General features: G+C 39.4%; 1 protein-coding gene across 3 annotated transcripts in view; it reads right to left on the bottom strand.

Annotated features, from left to right (window-relative positions):
- Hmgcll1 (3-hydroxymethyl-3-methylglutaryl-CoA lyase like 1) overlaps positions 1-15,186 on the bottom strand; it is a 126,453-nt gene extending 111,267 nt beyond the window's left edge. The window contains exon 1 of one of the 3 annotated variants that reach the window (XM_040739913.1): positions 14,924-15,186. In XM_040739913.1, the coding sequence (XP_040595847.1) occupies positions 14,924-15,031 (108 nt within the window). In that variant the 5' untranslated portion in view covers positions 15,032-15,186. The remainder of the gene's footprint in view (positions 1-14,923) is intronic. The other 2 variants (XM_040739914.1, XM_040739912.1) reach the window with 2 other exon arrangements.
- Positions 15,187-15,601: the final 415 nt, after the last annotated feature.

The raw sequence follows: 15,601 nt of genomic DNA, 5'->3' as shown, positions 1-15,601 counted from the left end.
CCACTGATTCAAGAATTTGCCAGTATGTACCTGGCTTGGGTGTCTGCTTTTTCTTGGTTGAAAATGGACACACACTAAAGCAATCACATGAGGGCGAGATCTGGGGACTTTAGTACAACTGAGCTGTCACCAACTTTTCCTTCTCATATACTATCTTTTATATTGTCTGTCATATAAATTCGTTTCATTGTGCTGCTTTTGTATATCTAGTGACAAATAAATGGAAAGTAATTATAATTACACTTTGAAATATCATAGAAATACTTACCTCAGCACCCTGCAGGTAGATGAAGTTTACCTTATTTGATCAGTTGCACCATAGTGATTTTACTCTAAATGCTCTTCTCTGAGTGATCTCTTAGAACAGTGGTTCTCAACCTTCCTAACGTTGCAATGCTTTAATAAAGTTCCTCATGTTGTGGTGACATTGAACCACAAAACTATTTTCATTGCTACTTTATAACTATAATTTTGTTGTTGCAATCATAAATATAATGTAAATATCTCTTTACAGGATATCTAATGTGCAGCCCTTGAGAAAGAGCCATTAAACCACAAAGGAGTCATGACCCACAGGTGAGGAAACACAGTGGAGGAACAAAAAAAATATTCAATGGTTAAAGAAAATATGTTTTCCATAAGAACTTTACCAGGAACTTTCAGTTATATATGTATATGAAGTCTGTGCTCAATACTGTGAATAAGCATAATAATATACTTCATATAAATCCCAGTTTCATAATGACTTTAATCAAGTGGAGTTACCCTGAATTTTAACTACCTGCTGAAGAACTAAAGAGTATGTATAAAATAGAATTGTCCTGTAAGTCTGTTTGCTCCTAATGACAAAGAATAAGGCATTTTTAAGGTCAGAGTACTGAATTTATCCATGCTTCTTCCATGTCAGGTTGGAAATACTGGATTCCAAAGAGAATTAATAATAGAAGATAAATAGCAATGTCATCCTAAGCATTTGTAACCAATGGAGGTTTTTTTCCTCAATGTAATGACATAATCTAGAACCTGATCATTGTTTTTTTAATAACTCAAATGATAACTAAATACTTTTATTCCTATTCTACAAGAGGAGACACCCAGAAACTTCTCAACAGGTTACTGAGAAGGTCACTACCTTCTTAATGCCAGTCCTGCTGGGCAAATCACTACCAGGACATGACAGAAGTAAAAGCATGACCTAAGTTTAAGTCCTGTTCTTCCAGGTTAATAGACTGCAGGGAGATTTTTTTAACTCTCAGGTCCCCTGGTGATGTCTTGGAAGTGAGAATAACAATGTTTTTTACAGAAATCATATGCAATATTTAGAAAATCCACTGGAATTATTTCAATTCTCTAATAGATCTATCACTATTATTATATATAGTTACAAATGCTACTAATTTGTAATATTTAATGTATCTACCATTTTTATCACATACACTCTTTGATCTGTCTCATGCAATAAATCAGTTGCGAATCCACAACAAGCATGCTAAGATGATACTACACCCATATATAATACATTTTGATTAAGACAACTGACATTAAGTTTTATAAATCATCACTACATCTTTCCCATTAAAAGGTCAACACTTATATAAATATTTCAAAGAGCAAGAAGATTCGAAAGATCTGGTTCTCCACAGATGAGTATTCATGCAAGCCTTATGTTCCATCTTCTTTAGCTTAAGTTTTCTTTTCCATATTTACTACAGCATAGATTCAGCAGAATTATATTAAATTAAATATTAAAATTATGTCATAAGGGAATGAAGGCTAAGTGATAGCAGACATTCATGAGTGAAGTCCTGAATAAGTACATCTGTTTCTCCACAGGCCTTGGAAATGTCTTTTAAACACAGCCCTAAAGCCTAGGCAAATGGAGCGCCAAATTACCTTGTACTATAACATCTGAGCAAGTCCATAGCTCTCTGTACCCTGTAAGGTTAGAACTGTTCCGTATCATTTTAAAAGTCAGGGAAATCTTGGCCCCTAAATCAAATCTCTCAAAAAGTAGAAATTGGGCCTAATGAAAATAAGATTCCTTTTTTGACTTCAGCATTAACCTATGATCAGTTTCCATTTCACAGTGAAATGAATACATATTGAGTGAAGAATTTTAAAAGTGAATGCCAGACTCTGTACACCCAGTGGGTTACAGATGGAGAAACGCGGTGGCAGAGAGCCACTTTACTTCCTTTAAAATCCAAAAAAACATTTGGAAGGAAACCCCAGAAGGAAAGACGTCTGACAGACAAATTCTCTGGGGTTTCCAGCTGCCTAGTTTGCCAAGCTTCCTAGACCCCGTTGCTTGTTAATAAAGTTCAACAAAGAGACTTTATGAAGGCTGATTTCTCAGAGTGAGGCGTGCATTAAAGGAGTTTATAATGTAGTTGAAGTTTCCTGCCATCTGTACTTTTCTACTTTACATATCCCAAGACCTGTGACTTAGAAAATTGTAACCATGAGGTGGCACTTGCTGTGTGTACCATCAATATGATGTTGAGTCTGAATTCTGACCCCTGATCTGCAGGCCACGGGTTAACCTCAGCATCTGAAAAGTGGCTCAACTCTTAGAATTCCATTACAAGGACTTGACTTAGGTGTATCTCTTCTGGCACAAGGAAGAGGAAAAGGGAGATAAAAAAACTCTACACTGTATCAGTTAATTCAATATAAACATCGCTACAGAGAAAGAATGAAAAGCTAGATCCTAACTTCTCTGATCTTTACAACAGTAGCCACAGAAGGAGAAAAGGAAATGGACTTTGGGACTCACATTTCACTAAGACTTAAAAATGGATAATATATGAAAAACAATAAGGAAAACCACAAATTCTAGCTTAAAATAATATACTTAATAAATCTCAGAACTACAATAATAGCAAAATTTTTCATAAAACTAAATGTACATTTTTCCAATGAAAAAGGAAAGTAAGTACTACACATGCCTGTAATCTCAGTACTAGGAAGGCAGAGGCAGAAAAATATTTGAGTTCAAAGGCAGTCTGGTCTACAGAGTGCGTTTCAGGAAAACCTAGTTTTGAAAAACAAAGCAAAAAAGTAAAAAGTTATTATCATTTATACATGGAAGTATATTGTACCCATCAAATACAAATCATTTGTTTCTATAAACACTTAATGAAGCTTTGAACATTTTGGTTCACTAAATAATAGAAAAAATAAGACAAAGTGGAAACCATTAATTAGCTCAACCCAGCCACACAGAAATTATATATTTAACACAGAGATATTGTGATCTATTTAACCATACTTGGTAGGGATTTCTGTTTTGATGCAGGATACAGGGACTGGGCCAGTATACATGACTCCACCAAATTGGAGCTGGTAAGAGGGGAAGTAAAGTATGCCAGAGTATACACAAAGTATATACAACATCAATACACAAAAAGCAAGAGTGTCTGACTTCAGGTCAAATTGAAGTCACACAATAGAGCAAAATTTAAGATTAGTGTGCCTCTCAATTATTTTCCTTTAGGAGACAAGAGACTAGAAAGATGGCTCTAAGTGTGTGTGTAGAAGCTTCATCTGCATATTTTTTCATAGATATTTGTTTGTCCCTGAGTGTATGTATGTGATTAGAACTGTGCAGGAGCCCAGAGATGTCAGATAATTGTGAGCCAGCATGTAGGTGACAGAAATTTAACTGGATCTTTTGCAAGATCAGCCAGCACTCTTAATAGCTGAGCCATCTCTCTAGCCCTACATACTTCATTTTTTTAAAGAAACAACTCCCCTTCTTCTGTATGGAGGAAGAACAAATAGCAACAAGGTTGTTGGATTAAAGCCTAAATAAATCATTATATTTACCTAAAACCATATGCAACGCATATAACTATATTGTACACATGCACACACACACACACACACACACACACACACACACACACACACACACACACATACAATACTGGATTTCAATTGTTGTGATAAAAAACCATGACCAAAGAAAGGGTTTACCTGACTTACACTTCCACACTGTAACCCATCAATTGAAGGAAGTCAGGACAGGAACTCAAATAGGGCAGGAACCTGGAGGCAGGAGCTGATGTAGAGGCTGTAGAGGGGTGCTGCTTACTGGCTTGCTCCCATGGCTTTCTCAGCCTGCTTTCTTTTTTTTTAATCATTATTTATTTTGGAACAATCTTTTCTCATTTTACATACCAATCCCAGTTCCCACTCCCTCCCCTCCTCCTGTTCTCTCCACTTTCCCCCAACCCCACCCTTCATCCACCCCTCAGAGAAGGCAAGGCTTCCCATGGGGAGTCAAGAAAATCTGGGACATCACTTTGAGGCAGGACCGAGGCCCTCTACCCCATATCTAGGCTGAGTAAGGTATCCCTCCAAAGAGAATGGGTTCCAAAAAGCCAGTTCAAGCACTAGGGATAAATCCCATGGCCAGTGGCCCCACAGAATGCCCAAGCCACACAACTATCACTCACATTCAGATGACCCAGTTTGGTCCTATGCAGGTTCCCCCACCATCAGTCCAGAGTCAGTGAGCTCCTACTAGCTCAGCTCAGCTGTTTCTGAAGGTATCCTCAAAATGGTCTTGACCCCTTTGCTCATGTTATCACTCCTCCCTCTCTTTGAACTTTGGGAGCTTGGCCCAGAGCTTATCTGTGGATCTCCACATCTGCCTCCTTCAGTTACCAGATGAAGGTTCTATGGTGATAATTCAAGTAGTCATCAATCTGATTACAGGGGAAGGCCAGTTCAGGTACCCTCTTCACTAATTCTTAGGGCCTTGGCTGGGGTCATCCTTGTGGATTCCTGGGAGTTTCCTCAGTGCCAGATTTCTCACTGGCCCCATAATGACTCCCTCAATCAAGATATATATTTCTTTCTCTCCTTCTATATCCTTCCCCCATCTGAACAATTCCCATTCCCTTACGTTCTCCTCCTCCCTCCCTTTCTTCCCTCATGCTCCCCTTAGGTCTTCCCTTCTCCTCCCCCCTTCCCCATGCATGTCATTCTTTGGGTTCTCCCTTGTGACCTAGGGGTGGTGAATTCAGCCTGCTTTCTTATAGAACCCAAGACTACTGGCCCAGAGGTTGCACATCCATCACAGGCTGGGCCCTCCCACGTAAACAGGCTTGCATATAGCCTGATCTTATGGAGGAATTTTCTTAATGGAGGTTCCCTCTTCTCATATGACTTTAGCTTCTGTCAATTGACATAAAACTACCCAGTACAATATACCTTTAAAAACTATCACTTAAGGATAATACTCCATCTCTTCTGAGCTGGATGTAATCTGAAAGCCTCCTTTCTATTGTCTAGCTTCTGTAGTACCAGAAAGTACTATGAAAGCTGCCAAGGGAGGGAAGCAATCAATAGTCCCATCCAACTGTGACATCAATGACTCACAACAATGACCAAGATGGTGAAATATCTGCAAGGGTGCAATAGTGGCACTCACATGTTGGCAGTAACCGCAGCTCTCCAATCGGACTTACTGCCCACTGAATAGGAGGGAAATCATGCCTGGTACTGGAAACCTAGGTAACTAGACAAGGCTAGTGAGCTCATGCCCTTAGAAAAGAGCCTCTACCATCATTCTACTGCACCAGCATAGTTCCTTACTTTATTCTAAAGTGTATCCTTATGCCCACACACAAGTGTAGCTCTCACCCTCATTAAAGAAGCTTCTCTTTCAGAAAACCACAATTAGATACAATGCATAGATCAATAGATGATGAAGAGCTCCACCCCAAAGAACTCATCTACAACATAACTCTTGCACCTAAGGTTTGAGAAACGTAGCAGAAAGATTGTAAGAGATAGCCAGGAAGTCTACTGTAAGGCTGTGTCTCCTAGAAATTACTACCTATACCAGCCCTGAACAATGATGATACCAATAGATATGCTAAGAAAGAAGGTGGGATCTCATAGGCTTTCTCTTCTATGAGATAAATAACTATAGGCAAATAACCAAAGGTGAAATATGCAACTAATACCTGCTGAGAGACAAGAACTAACCCCTCCCAAGAATGAAACCCTAAAAAGTTACCCAAATCGAAGTGGTCAGACCTGTAATTGTATACACAGAAACAACAATGAAGTCAGCAGACTGAACTTAAATATTTTTATATCTACACACACACACACACACACACACACGTATTAACCAAAGAAAAAGGAGGTCATCAATTGGAAGAGAGTGATGGGGAAATAGGTGAGGGGCCAGACAGAGGAAAAGGGGAAATGATATGATTGTACTAATTATATTTTAATTGAAATATATTTTTAAAAAGAAGCAACACTCTGACCAGAAATGCATTCTTACCTATTCAAATTTTACATGACTTTCAAATCTAACACTTCCATAAGAACTGCTATTCTCATGTACTGGATTAAAACAAGTTTATAGCTTTGTGTTTTTAATGTAATTGCAGGTTCTGGGTAGATGGGTTAAGAATTTAGAGCATTTGCTTCTCTACAAAAGGCCTAAGTTTGGTTCCCAACATCTACAATAGGACAGCTCACCACCATTTGTAACAGGATGTTAGAGACCCTTGCTGGACTCTGCTGGTACCTTCATTATTGCACCACACAGACACGCAGATACAAATAATTAAGTGAAATAAGTGTTAAAAATGTCTAATTGCAAGAAAGAATTTGGAAACAATGACAAATAAAAAGCAGAATGGAGAAGCTGTATTTTAAAGGAACACAGCAAGGCAGAATGAAATTATAAACCCAGAGAGCTAGAGAAATCCACTGAAAGAACTGCCTACTCTTGCAGAGTTCAGTTCCCAGCATGCACATGGTAGCTCACAATGGTTTGTAACTCCAGTTAGAAGGGATTTCACACCTTCTTCTGGCTTCTGGGGACACCAAGCATGGTATACATACATGCAGGCAGGCAGGCAAACTACTCATACACATAAATTTAAAATAAAAATAGAGCTTTAAAAATGGAGTCTTGGGACAGACACTATAGTGGTTTTATTTCCCATTAATCTTTGTTCCTCTTCCCTTAAATGATCTTTACCATGTGGTGTCAGATAGCCAGATCTCATTCTTTCTTCTTTCTACTCACAACACTGTCTATTCACAATTAGCAGAGAAGTAGACATTTCTAAAATAGGAAAAGGAACACCAGTTCCTTCAGTGAAAATAATAATTAGAACCCACAGATCTTAAGTGTAACTGTCCCTCTCCAAATTCCCTCCTTTACCCTATTATAGCCTCCCTTTTATCTCTTTATAACACGATATTCTATTTCCCCCTCCTTGTAAGATCCCCACCTCCTGGTCTCTGACCTGGTACCTTACCTCTGCGGTTATTTGGACTGAAATGCACACATGACCTACCGACAAGATGCACTTGTGCAATAGTGGCAAAAATGAGACAGAAGAAACCAACCACATATGGTTGGATTTAAGGCCTGCTTTCATGAGATGAAACATATTCTTGATATTGCTAAAATGGCCAAGAACCTAAGATAAGAAATGGTACAAGCCTAGGGGAAAACATACTACTATTGTTCTGCTAAAGAAATACGACAATAAAATGATTCCTAATGACATTTTATACCCATAGATTAGTGAATCACTCAACCCTCATCAGAGGAGCTTCTTTTTTCAGTGTCTGGTAATTAACAGAGACCCAAAATTGTACAATGTGCAGAGAGTGAGAGACTTTGGCATACAAGCCCTAAATGGGATGTCTTTATCAAACCTTTGCCCTGAAAGCTTGGGGATCCAAATAGAAGAGGAGGCAGAAAGTTTGTTAGACCCAGAGGTTATTGATAACTCCAAGGAAATGGCATCTTCTAGACACAACAAGACTAATGCACATATGAACTCACAGAGACTGTGACAAAGACTGAGAACTAAGTAGGGGAAGTGGACACTAAGTTCCACCCATAACCAAGAAGCTATTTGCAATTGATGTCTGCTGGGGAAAAGAAAACTAGTTTTCTCCAGTGGAGTGTCACTGTGTGTATCAACACTCCAGGGTGGACCTCACACCCAGAAGTAGGTGGAAATAAAAAAAAACTGACTCTTTGTCCTTCCTTCCTTCCTCTCTTCCTCCCTTCCTTCCACCCTTCCTTCCTTCTTTCCTTCCTTCTTCCCTTCCCGTCCCTTTCTTTCCTTTCCCTCCCCTCTCTTCCCCTCTTCCCTTCTTCTTCTTCTTCTTCTTCTTCTTCTTCTTCTTCTTCTTCTTCTTCTTCTTCTTCTTCTTCTTCTTTTTTTTTTTTTCTGTTTGGTTTGTGTGTGTGTGTGTGTGTGTGTGTGTGTGTGTGTGTGTGTGTATGTGTAAAAGAGAGACAGACAGACAGACAGACTGTGGAATTAGGTGGGTAGGAAATTAGGGAAGATCTTGGAGGCATTTGGGAAGGGAAAATATGATCAAAATATGCTGTATATTGTACAAAATGTATTGTTAAAAAAGAAAAAAGAACTCACAGATATGATCCCTCTATGACTATTCAGAAATGAAAAAACAGCTTTTAAATTCATTTTTTAATACAGAGAATTAAAATTCGAGCTTTCACATGCTATGCAAGGGCTCTATTACTGAGATACACAAAAGCCTTTTAAGTTTATGTATCCAGTAAATACATATAATTACTTAATAATTAAAATACATTATGAAATTGTGAATAAATAAAAATATAAACCTCATAGACCTGGATAATTTTAAAAGTCTTTCTGTAGAATTATTTTCATGTGGAGTTCTATTTTGGAATAAATGTTTAGAGGATAAGATTCACTAATCAGCATTTCTGTAAGAAAATATCATAAATGAGTTTTTTAAAAAAGGTTCACTTTAACAGAGAAATTAAAAAACTCTTGAGTATTAATTTAAAACTGAATTCTGATTATTTGGGAAAAGGAAGAGTAACAAAATGGAAAGATTGCAAGCTTCTGATGATGTAATGACAATTTTCCTGCCATCTAAATGATTATGACTACTCTGCCCTACCTTGATGAAAAATAGAAATGTTTTGAACAAGCCCATCATACTATTTCCACACCATTGTCCACCAAGGATTCCCAGAACAAAACTTCCTCAGCACAGGAGGTAATTTGATGCCTGAGACAGTTAGAAGACAGATAGGTATAAAAGGTATTCTTTTTTACATACATGTGCATGCATGTAAAGGGAAAGGGAAAGGAAAGAAAGGGAAGGGAAAGGAAGGGAAGAAGTAAGGAAAGAAGGAAGGAAAGAAGGAAGAGAGGAAGGAAGGAAGGACAAATGTAAAAAATATGTACTCAAATTTTTCCAGGAATTAAATTTTCTCAGTTGGCAACAGTTCACCTCTCCTACATAGATTAATAATTGCTAGACTACTTGTAGGAAACCAGCATTCTAAAAGCTGCTTTTGTTCTTAGGACTTACAAAAACTTTCAAATCCAGAATCCAGTTAAAATGAGCCAAATATGCAATCTGATTTTGTCAATCTAACACTATATGTCACCTGCAAGTGACCCAAGACAGTCCTGAGTCTGTAATGTCTGGCTTCCTGGTTGACTAGGAAAAATAAAAAAGCAAAACTAACAGCAAAGTGTATAACAGGGTGGAAAACAGAGAAGAAACGGTCAGAGAAAGTTACAGCACAGAGTGAATAACCATAAAGTCAGAAGACTTGGAGGAGCTTGAAGGTGATGAAGAAAAAAAAACAAGATCACAGCTCACAGCATAGGGGAAAGGAAGGATGTGAAAGCCAGCTGGAATCAGACAAAGCAAGGAATCCAGGAGTCAACAGAAATCCAAGGACAGAGAGTATTGAAGATTGAAGGGAACAGGAAATTTATTGGAAACCGAGTTGTTTTTCCTTTTGTATCCAATGCAATTCTATTCCAGACTGGATTCTACTCTCAACCTCAGGGAGGGCAGAATGGAAGTAAAAATTCACAGCAGTCTCTCCCCAACCTGCGCCCCATGAGCAGAAGCCAAGAGCCAAGGAAAGACACAGAGAAGGAAGCAAGATACAAGCCCAGACTGACTCCTTTGGCAGACAGTGGCAGCACTATCCAGCACAGTGCTTAACAAGACCTGGTGAAGGGAACACAAAGACAGCTGGCAGCCAACTGTGTGCTGCTGAGTCAGAGCTTCCAGAATATTCAATAAACTCTACAAGGGATTGCTCTCACGACTACCGTGGAAACACAAGTATAAACTCAATGTTCTGGAAGTAGAACTTCCTGAGATCCCAACCTAACTCTGCTATTTGCTAGCTGCTGGTTTGAGCAAGTTATTTAACCACTATGTGCCATACTCATGAAATATATAAGACAGATTACTGAGATGATTAAATAAGCAATCAGTTAACACCTGGAAAGAACTTAGCCCTTTCCCATTGTCTCCCTAAGTTGCCTCCTTCCTCAGCCTCCCCAGTGCCTGAGCTATCAGGTTGCTGTGTTCTTTTTGTTTTCTTAAAATTCCATTTATTTTTTGTAATTTAATGCATGTGAGCTGTGTGTGTGTGTGTGTGTGTGTGTGTGTGTGTGTGTGTCTGTGTCTGTGTGTCTGTTTCTGTGTGTCTGTTTCTGTGTGTCTGTGTAGAGGTCAGGGAACACCTTATGGAACTTGGTTCTCACCTTATGGAACTTGGATCCCAGTATTGAACTGAGGTCATTAGGCTTGATTGCAACTGCCTTTACCCATTAAGCCACATTATGATGCTGCATACCAGTAGGCTTTCAGTAAAGAGGCGACTGAAGTGAATGCTCCTGGTGAAAGAAAAGTAATCTCCAATGCAAGACTGGAAATGAATAAATGAATGGAGAACAAGGGAAAGGGACAGTGAGTGCATGCATGAGTATAAATTAACAGTGACTGAGTGAATATATTTTATAAATATTCCATGTATAGAATAAATACATACAACATGCAGTACCAAAAGGCAAAAGGCATCAATGTGTTAAGCATTAATAGCATCACTTTAAATGTTATAATACCAATCATATTATATTTTAGTAAGTCAAGGTTAGATGTTGATGTATTATAGTTAATAACTATAAATATAATTTTTAAAAGCATATAACTGACATGTTAATTCAGCAGAAAAATTAAAAACACGTTATTCCAAAATAAAGAAAAGATGAAGGAATGAAAGAGAACATATTATTGAAGAACACAAAATAAATAGAAAGCAGTGAGGTTGTTTCTTCCTCTAAAAATTCATATCCAGTCCTCTCAAGTTCTTTAGTATGTTAAAGCTACACAGTCGCAAATAAAATGTATAGAGTTTAGATCACTCTCTTGCTAAATTTAAGAAGAAATATCACATATAGTATTTAAAATTAGAGATAAGTATTAAACTTTACTAGTCTGATTGATTGCTTTTAAGAGGTTACCTCTAATTCATCAGGATATTTTATATTTAATGAGTACAGTGAAATTTTATGGTGGAGGCAGGTTAGTCTATGCACAAAGTCAAATAGTAAGATACACAACGCATTGTGATACTTTCAGAAAAGGGGAAATGGAGCAAGAAGAAAAATATCTTGCTTCCTATCCTGTTGTTAGTTAGCATGGCATTCTCACATTTAGAGGTGTCTATCAATCCCAACTGCAACCAAGTTATCGTATAACACATCACTCTGCATATCATCTTTCTACCAAATTCAACAAAAAATAAGTGGTAAAGTTTCTTGTGGATTATTAACAGGATTCAAATTTCATTTTCATCCTTTTTTCACCATCAAATCTTGACTGAGGTCTATGTAATAAAAAAGACCAGTTACAAACAATAACAGCACCCTTCCACTGGTACTAAGACTCATATGATAACATGTGCTTGTTATCATTAATTTTGAACTAATTTAATAATTATGTATTACATACTAATGTGCTAATCATTGTTTTAGATTTTCCTAAATATGTGATGCTTGGCTTATCCTCTGTAAAGATGAGCAGTCAATCATTTGTTTAACAAGTATATACTGATTATGAGAACTAACCAGACATTTTGTCAGGTGTGGTAAGTCCTGTGATAGGTTGTTTCCTGGCTTTATTTGGTTTTTAATATATGCCAGAGAGTTACTAAATGTTATGACAAAATACCATGACCAAAATCAACTTGGGGAAGAAAGGATTTATTGTAGCTTAAAATTCCATATCACAGTCCATTACTGTAGCACAAAATAAAATAAAAGCCCCAGATACTGATATTGAGGATCAAGCTTCAAGATGAATATCAGACAAGCAAAGCTGCCAAGTCAGTAGCTCTTGCCTCTATTTCAGGCTGAAAGGGTGATCCTGCCTCCAGGAATCCTCAGAGGCAAAAGTTCTCAGTTCCTGTCTCCTTCTGCCTTTTATTCCTTTCTCCACCCTGCCATATCCTCCTGTCTCCACCTCCCTAGTGCTGGGATTAAAGACATGTGATCCCAGGTGCTGAGATCGCCTTTGTGTGAGCTGTTTCTTCTAGGACTGGGTCAATTCTGAGCAGTCAGTGTTGTCTTGAACTAACAGAGATCCACCTACCTCTTAATCCTGAGTACTGGGATTAAAAATGTGTGCCACCACTGCCTGGCTTCTATGACTAACTGGTATGACTGCTTTGCTATTTTTGATCTCCAGTGGCTTTAATAAGTCATAAACAATATATATCATCACACATTATTGAAGGAAGAGAAGGCAAAAACCAAGGGAGGAGCCAGGAGTCAGGAAATAATGCAGAGATGATGGGAGGATGGGTGATCACTGCTGAGTGGCTTGATTTTCATGGTTTGCTCAGATTCCTTTCTTGTAGCACCCAAGACCACCCACATAGGGATGGTATTGCCTACAATGAGCTGAGCCATCCCACATCAAAAACAAATAAAAAATTATGCACTACAGGCTTTTCCACAGGACAATCTGATGGGGGCATTTTCTTAATTAAGGATCCCTCTTCCTAAATGACCCAAGAATGGATAGAAATTCCATAGCTAGGAGAAGTTGTGTACAGAACAAGAATGACTTTCTACAGAAAAATAGCCACCACAGAATGAGAGAACACGAATACAAGTTGGTAATGTTGAGGATCAATTTCTGTTGAGATAGGTAAGTTCAGATTGAAGCTCAGAAGAGAGATGAAAATATGAAACCAAGAACTGGCGTACAATAATAACCTGGACTATGAGAGGAGACAAGCTGTAGGACAGATGGACATGATGGCCCAGACAGACAGAAGCTACTCAGCCTGACAAGGACACAAGTATAAAAGAGCTGGACCAAAGAAGTGGTTTGTAGGTGTGACTAAGAAACAAACAGGAGTGTCACAGAAGAGCTGGCAGGTGTTCAAATGTCTTAGAGAGTTTTCCAGGAAAGCGCATGCACATCTGAAAGCCATGTCCTGTTATTGCCTCATCAGTAATCTAGTAATTCTCATTTTCCTCATTTCCACATCTTAACAGGTAAAGTGGACACCATCACCTGTCATCCTGCTGTTGGTCGACAACCGCAAAGCCCACAAAATGTATAAATAAAATCACAGGGGCATATACACAACTCTAATGATCACCTAAACAATAAAGTCATGTGATTTCATTATTAAAAATAAACGTTAGGAATTCTTGATTGTGTAAAACAAACTGACTGCTAAAGAATGCTGATAGCATCCTGGGAAGTTCAAACCAGGATACATGGAAATTATCCGTGAGGACATGGAGGGGATAGAGTATGACTGTCCACCTCACCAGTGTCAACACTGGGTGTTCATCAGAGGGCCCTGGTCAATCCTTTTGTGCCTTTTTTGTTAGTGCATATTGCTTGTAGAAAGCAATGGATTTCATCATGGCACTTCCATGTGCATGCTATACACTGTGATCGTATTTACTGCCTCGTTACCCTCACTTAACCCTCCTTCCTCCTCCTGATCCTCTTCATTTATCCCAGTCTCTACTTTCCTTGTTCCTCCGCCCTGCAGCCCCCGCCCCCAGCCACATAGAAAACATGCAATGCTAGTCTTTTCAGGCTCTGGGTCATTTCACATGACTTTCTGTTCCAGGTACCTACCTGCAAATGACTTGATTTTGTTCTTCTTTCTGAATAATAGCCTATTGTGAATATGTCATATCTTCTACTGATAGACACGGAACTGATTCTAGCACTCTTGCAAATAGCCCTGGCCATATTCTAATTAATGAGGCACAAACTATCCATAAAACAACCCACAAATGCTGAGTCCTACTTGTGGATCCAAGGTTTTAATTTCACTAGCTGGAGCACTGGACTCAGATTTTACCATAAGAAAAAGAATAACTACTGTTAGAATAGCTGGTGTAACATCACCTAGCAAAACTAGACTCCCCACTAAAATAACAGGAACTACCTTGTTCACAAGGCAACCTGGCACCTCTTATTAAAAAGGCTAACAACCAAAGCCTCATGGAGTCCTGGACTCATGACAGGTTTCAACATTTATAACGATTATGGCTCTCAGGAAAATGCAGGAATAATTTCATTCTGTAATGGTTTTACTCAAGTTTGTTTAATATTGTTAATACAAAAAGACATTAGGGATAGTCAACGCTCTGACGTGCTGTGATTTTAATCGTAGTATGCCTTCCTAGTGTGCATTGGCTTCATTCCTTTTTCTGACCCACAGGGTGACATCCTTGTAGTCTGTTACACATTACAAGGAAGAAAGTGAGAACAAAGGCGGTCTTTGAAAGAACGCCTGTGGATCTAAATTGCTTTAGATAATGCATCCCTTCCAAAGAAAACACACAGACATGATCACTCCTGTAGGCCACCTGCAAATGGTCCAGGGTAGGGAAATTGCTAGGCCTGCAAGGACAGAAAGGATGAAAGGCTTTGCAGCTGCAGAGCCACACACTGACAACAAGCTGCTGTAGGAGGAGCCCTGGCATACAGAGGTGACATGAAGGGGATAAGGGTGAGGTTGATGGGGAAGAGGCTGTGCCTGAGGGTGGGGGTGGCCTAGGCCGTGACTTGGTACCTGCGCCGGGTCCAGCGCCCCTGCCACTGACTCTCCGCTCCACAGATGCTCGCGGAGAAGCTGCTGGTAGCTGAGGCAGTGCTTCGCGGCAGATGGTAGATTCCCCATGGTGCAACCTGGGTGCTGCAGGCGGTGCTGGATCACAGGGCCTGAGCCCAGAACGCATAGAAGCAGGGAGTGCGAGTGCGTCCTGTCCCGCGGATGCCCGCACAGGGTCCGAGCCTAACTGCGGCGGCGCGGTTCCCAGGCAACGCCCAGGCAGGGGTAGAGCTGGCACCTGAGTCAGGCGCCCAGACCCAGAACCCGGATGAAAACAGTTAAGTGAGGCAGGGTGGCACTTTTTTTTAAAATTCATCCCCAGAACCTGGAGCTTTCAGGGCTGATAGTCTGCAGGTGCCCAACCACCTACTCATGCCTGAGTCAGAGCTGTGGGGAAAGACAGAGGTCTCTCAGAGGAAGGAGTACAGGACTCTCTGGACAGATTTTCTTTCATTCCCAGCCACAAGCCTACAGGGTTGTCCCTCTGAATTCATTTGAGCTTGTCTTGTGTCAAAACTCTGTTTAAAATTGTTGAGGCGCTTTGCTATATTTAAAAGGCATAAACCTTGTAAGAGAGGATCCTAAGTTATAGGAGATACCGGAGGTAAGAAGCACACCAAGAAATTGTCAGTAAAGCCA

Source organism: Mesocricetus auratus, unplaced genomic scaffold, assembly GCF_017639785.1.
Source record: "Mesocricetus auratus isolate SY011 unplaced genomic scaffold, BCM_Maur_2.0 Super-Scaffold_100691, whole genome shotgun sequence".
Taxonomy (NCBI): Eukaryota; Metazoa; Chordata; class Mammalia; order Rodentia; family Cricetidae; genus Mesocricetus; species Mesocricetus auratus.
This window is presented reverse-complemented; position numbering and strand designations above follow the sequence as displayed.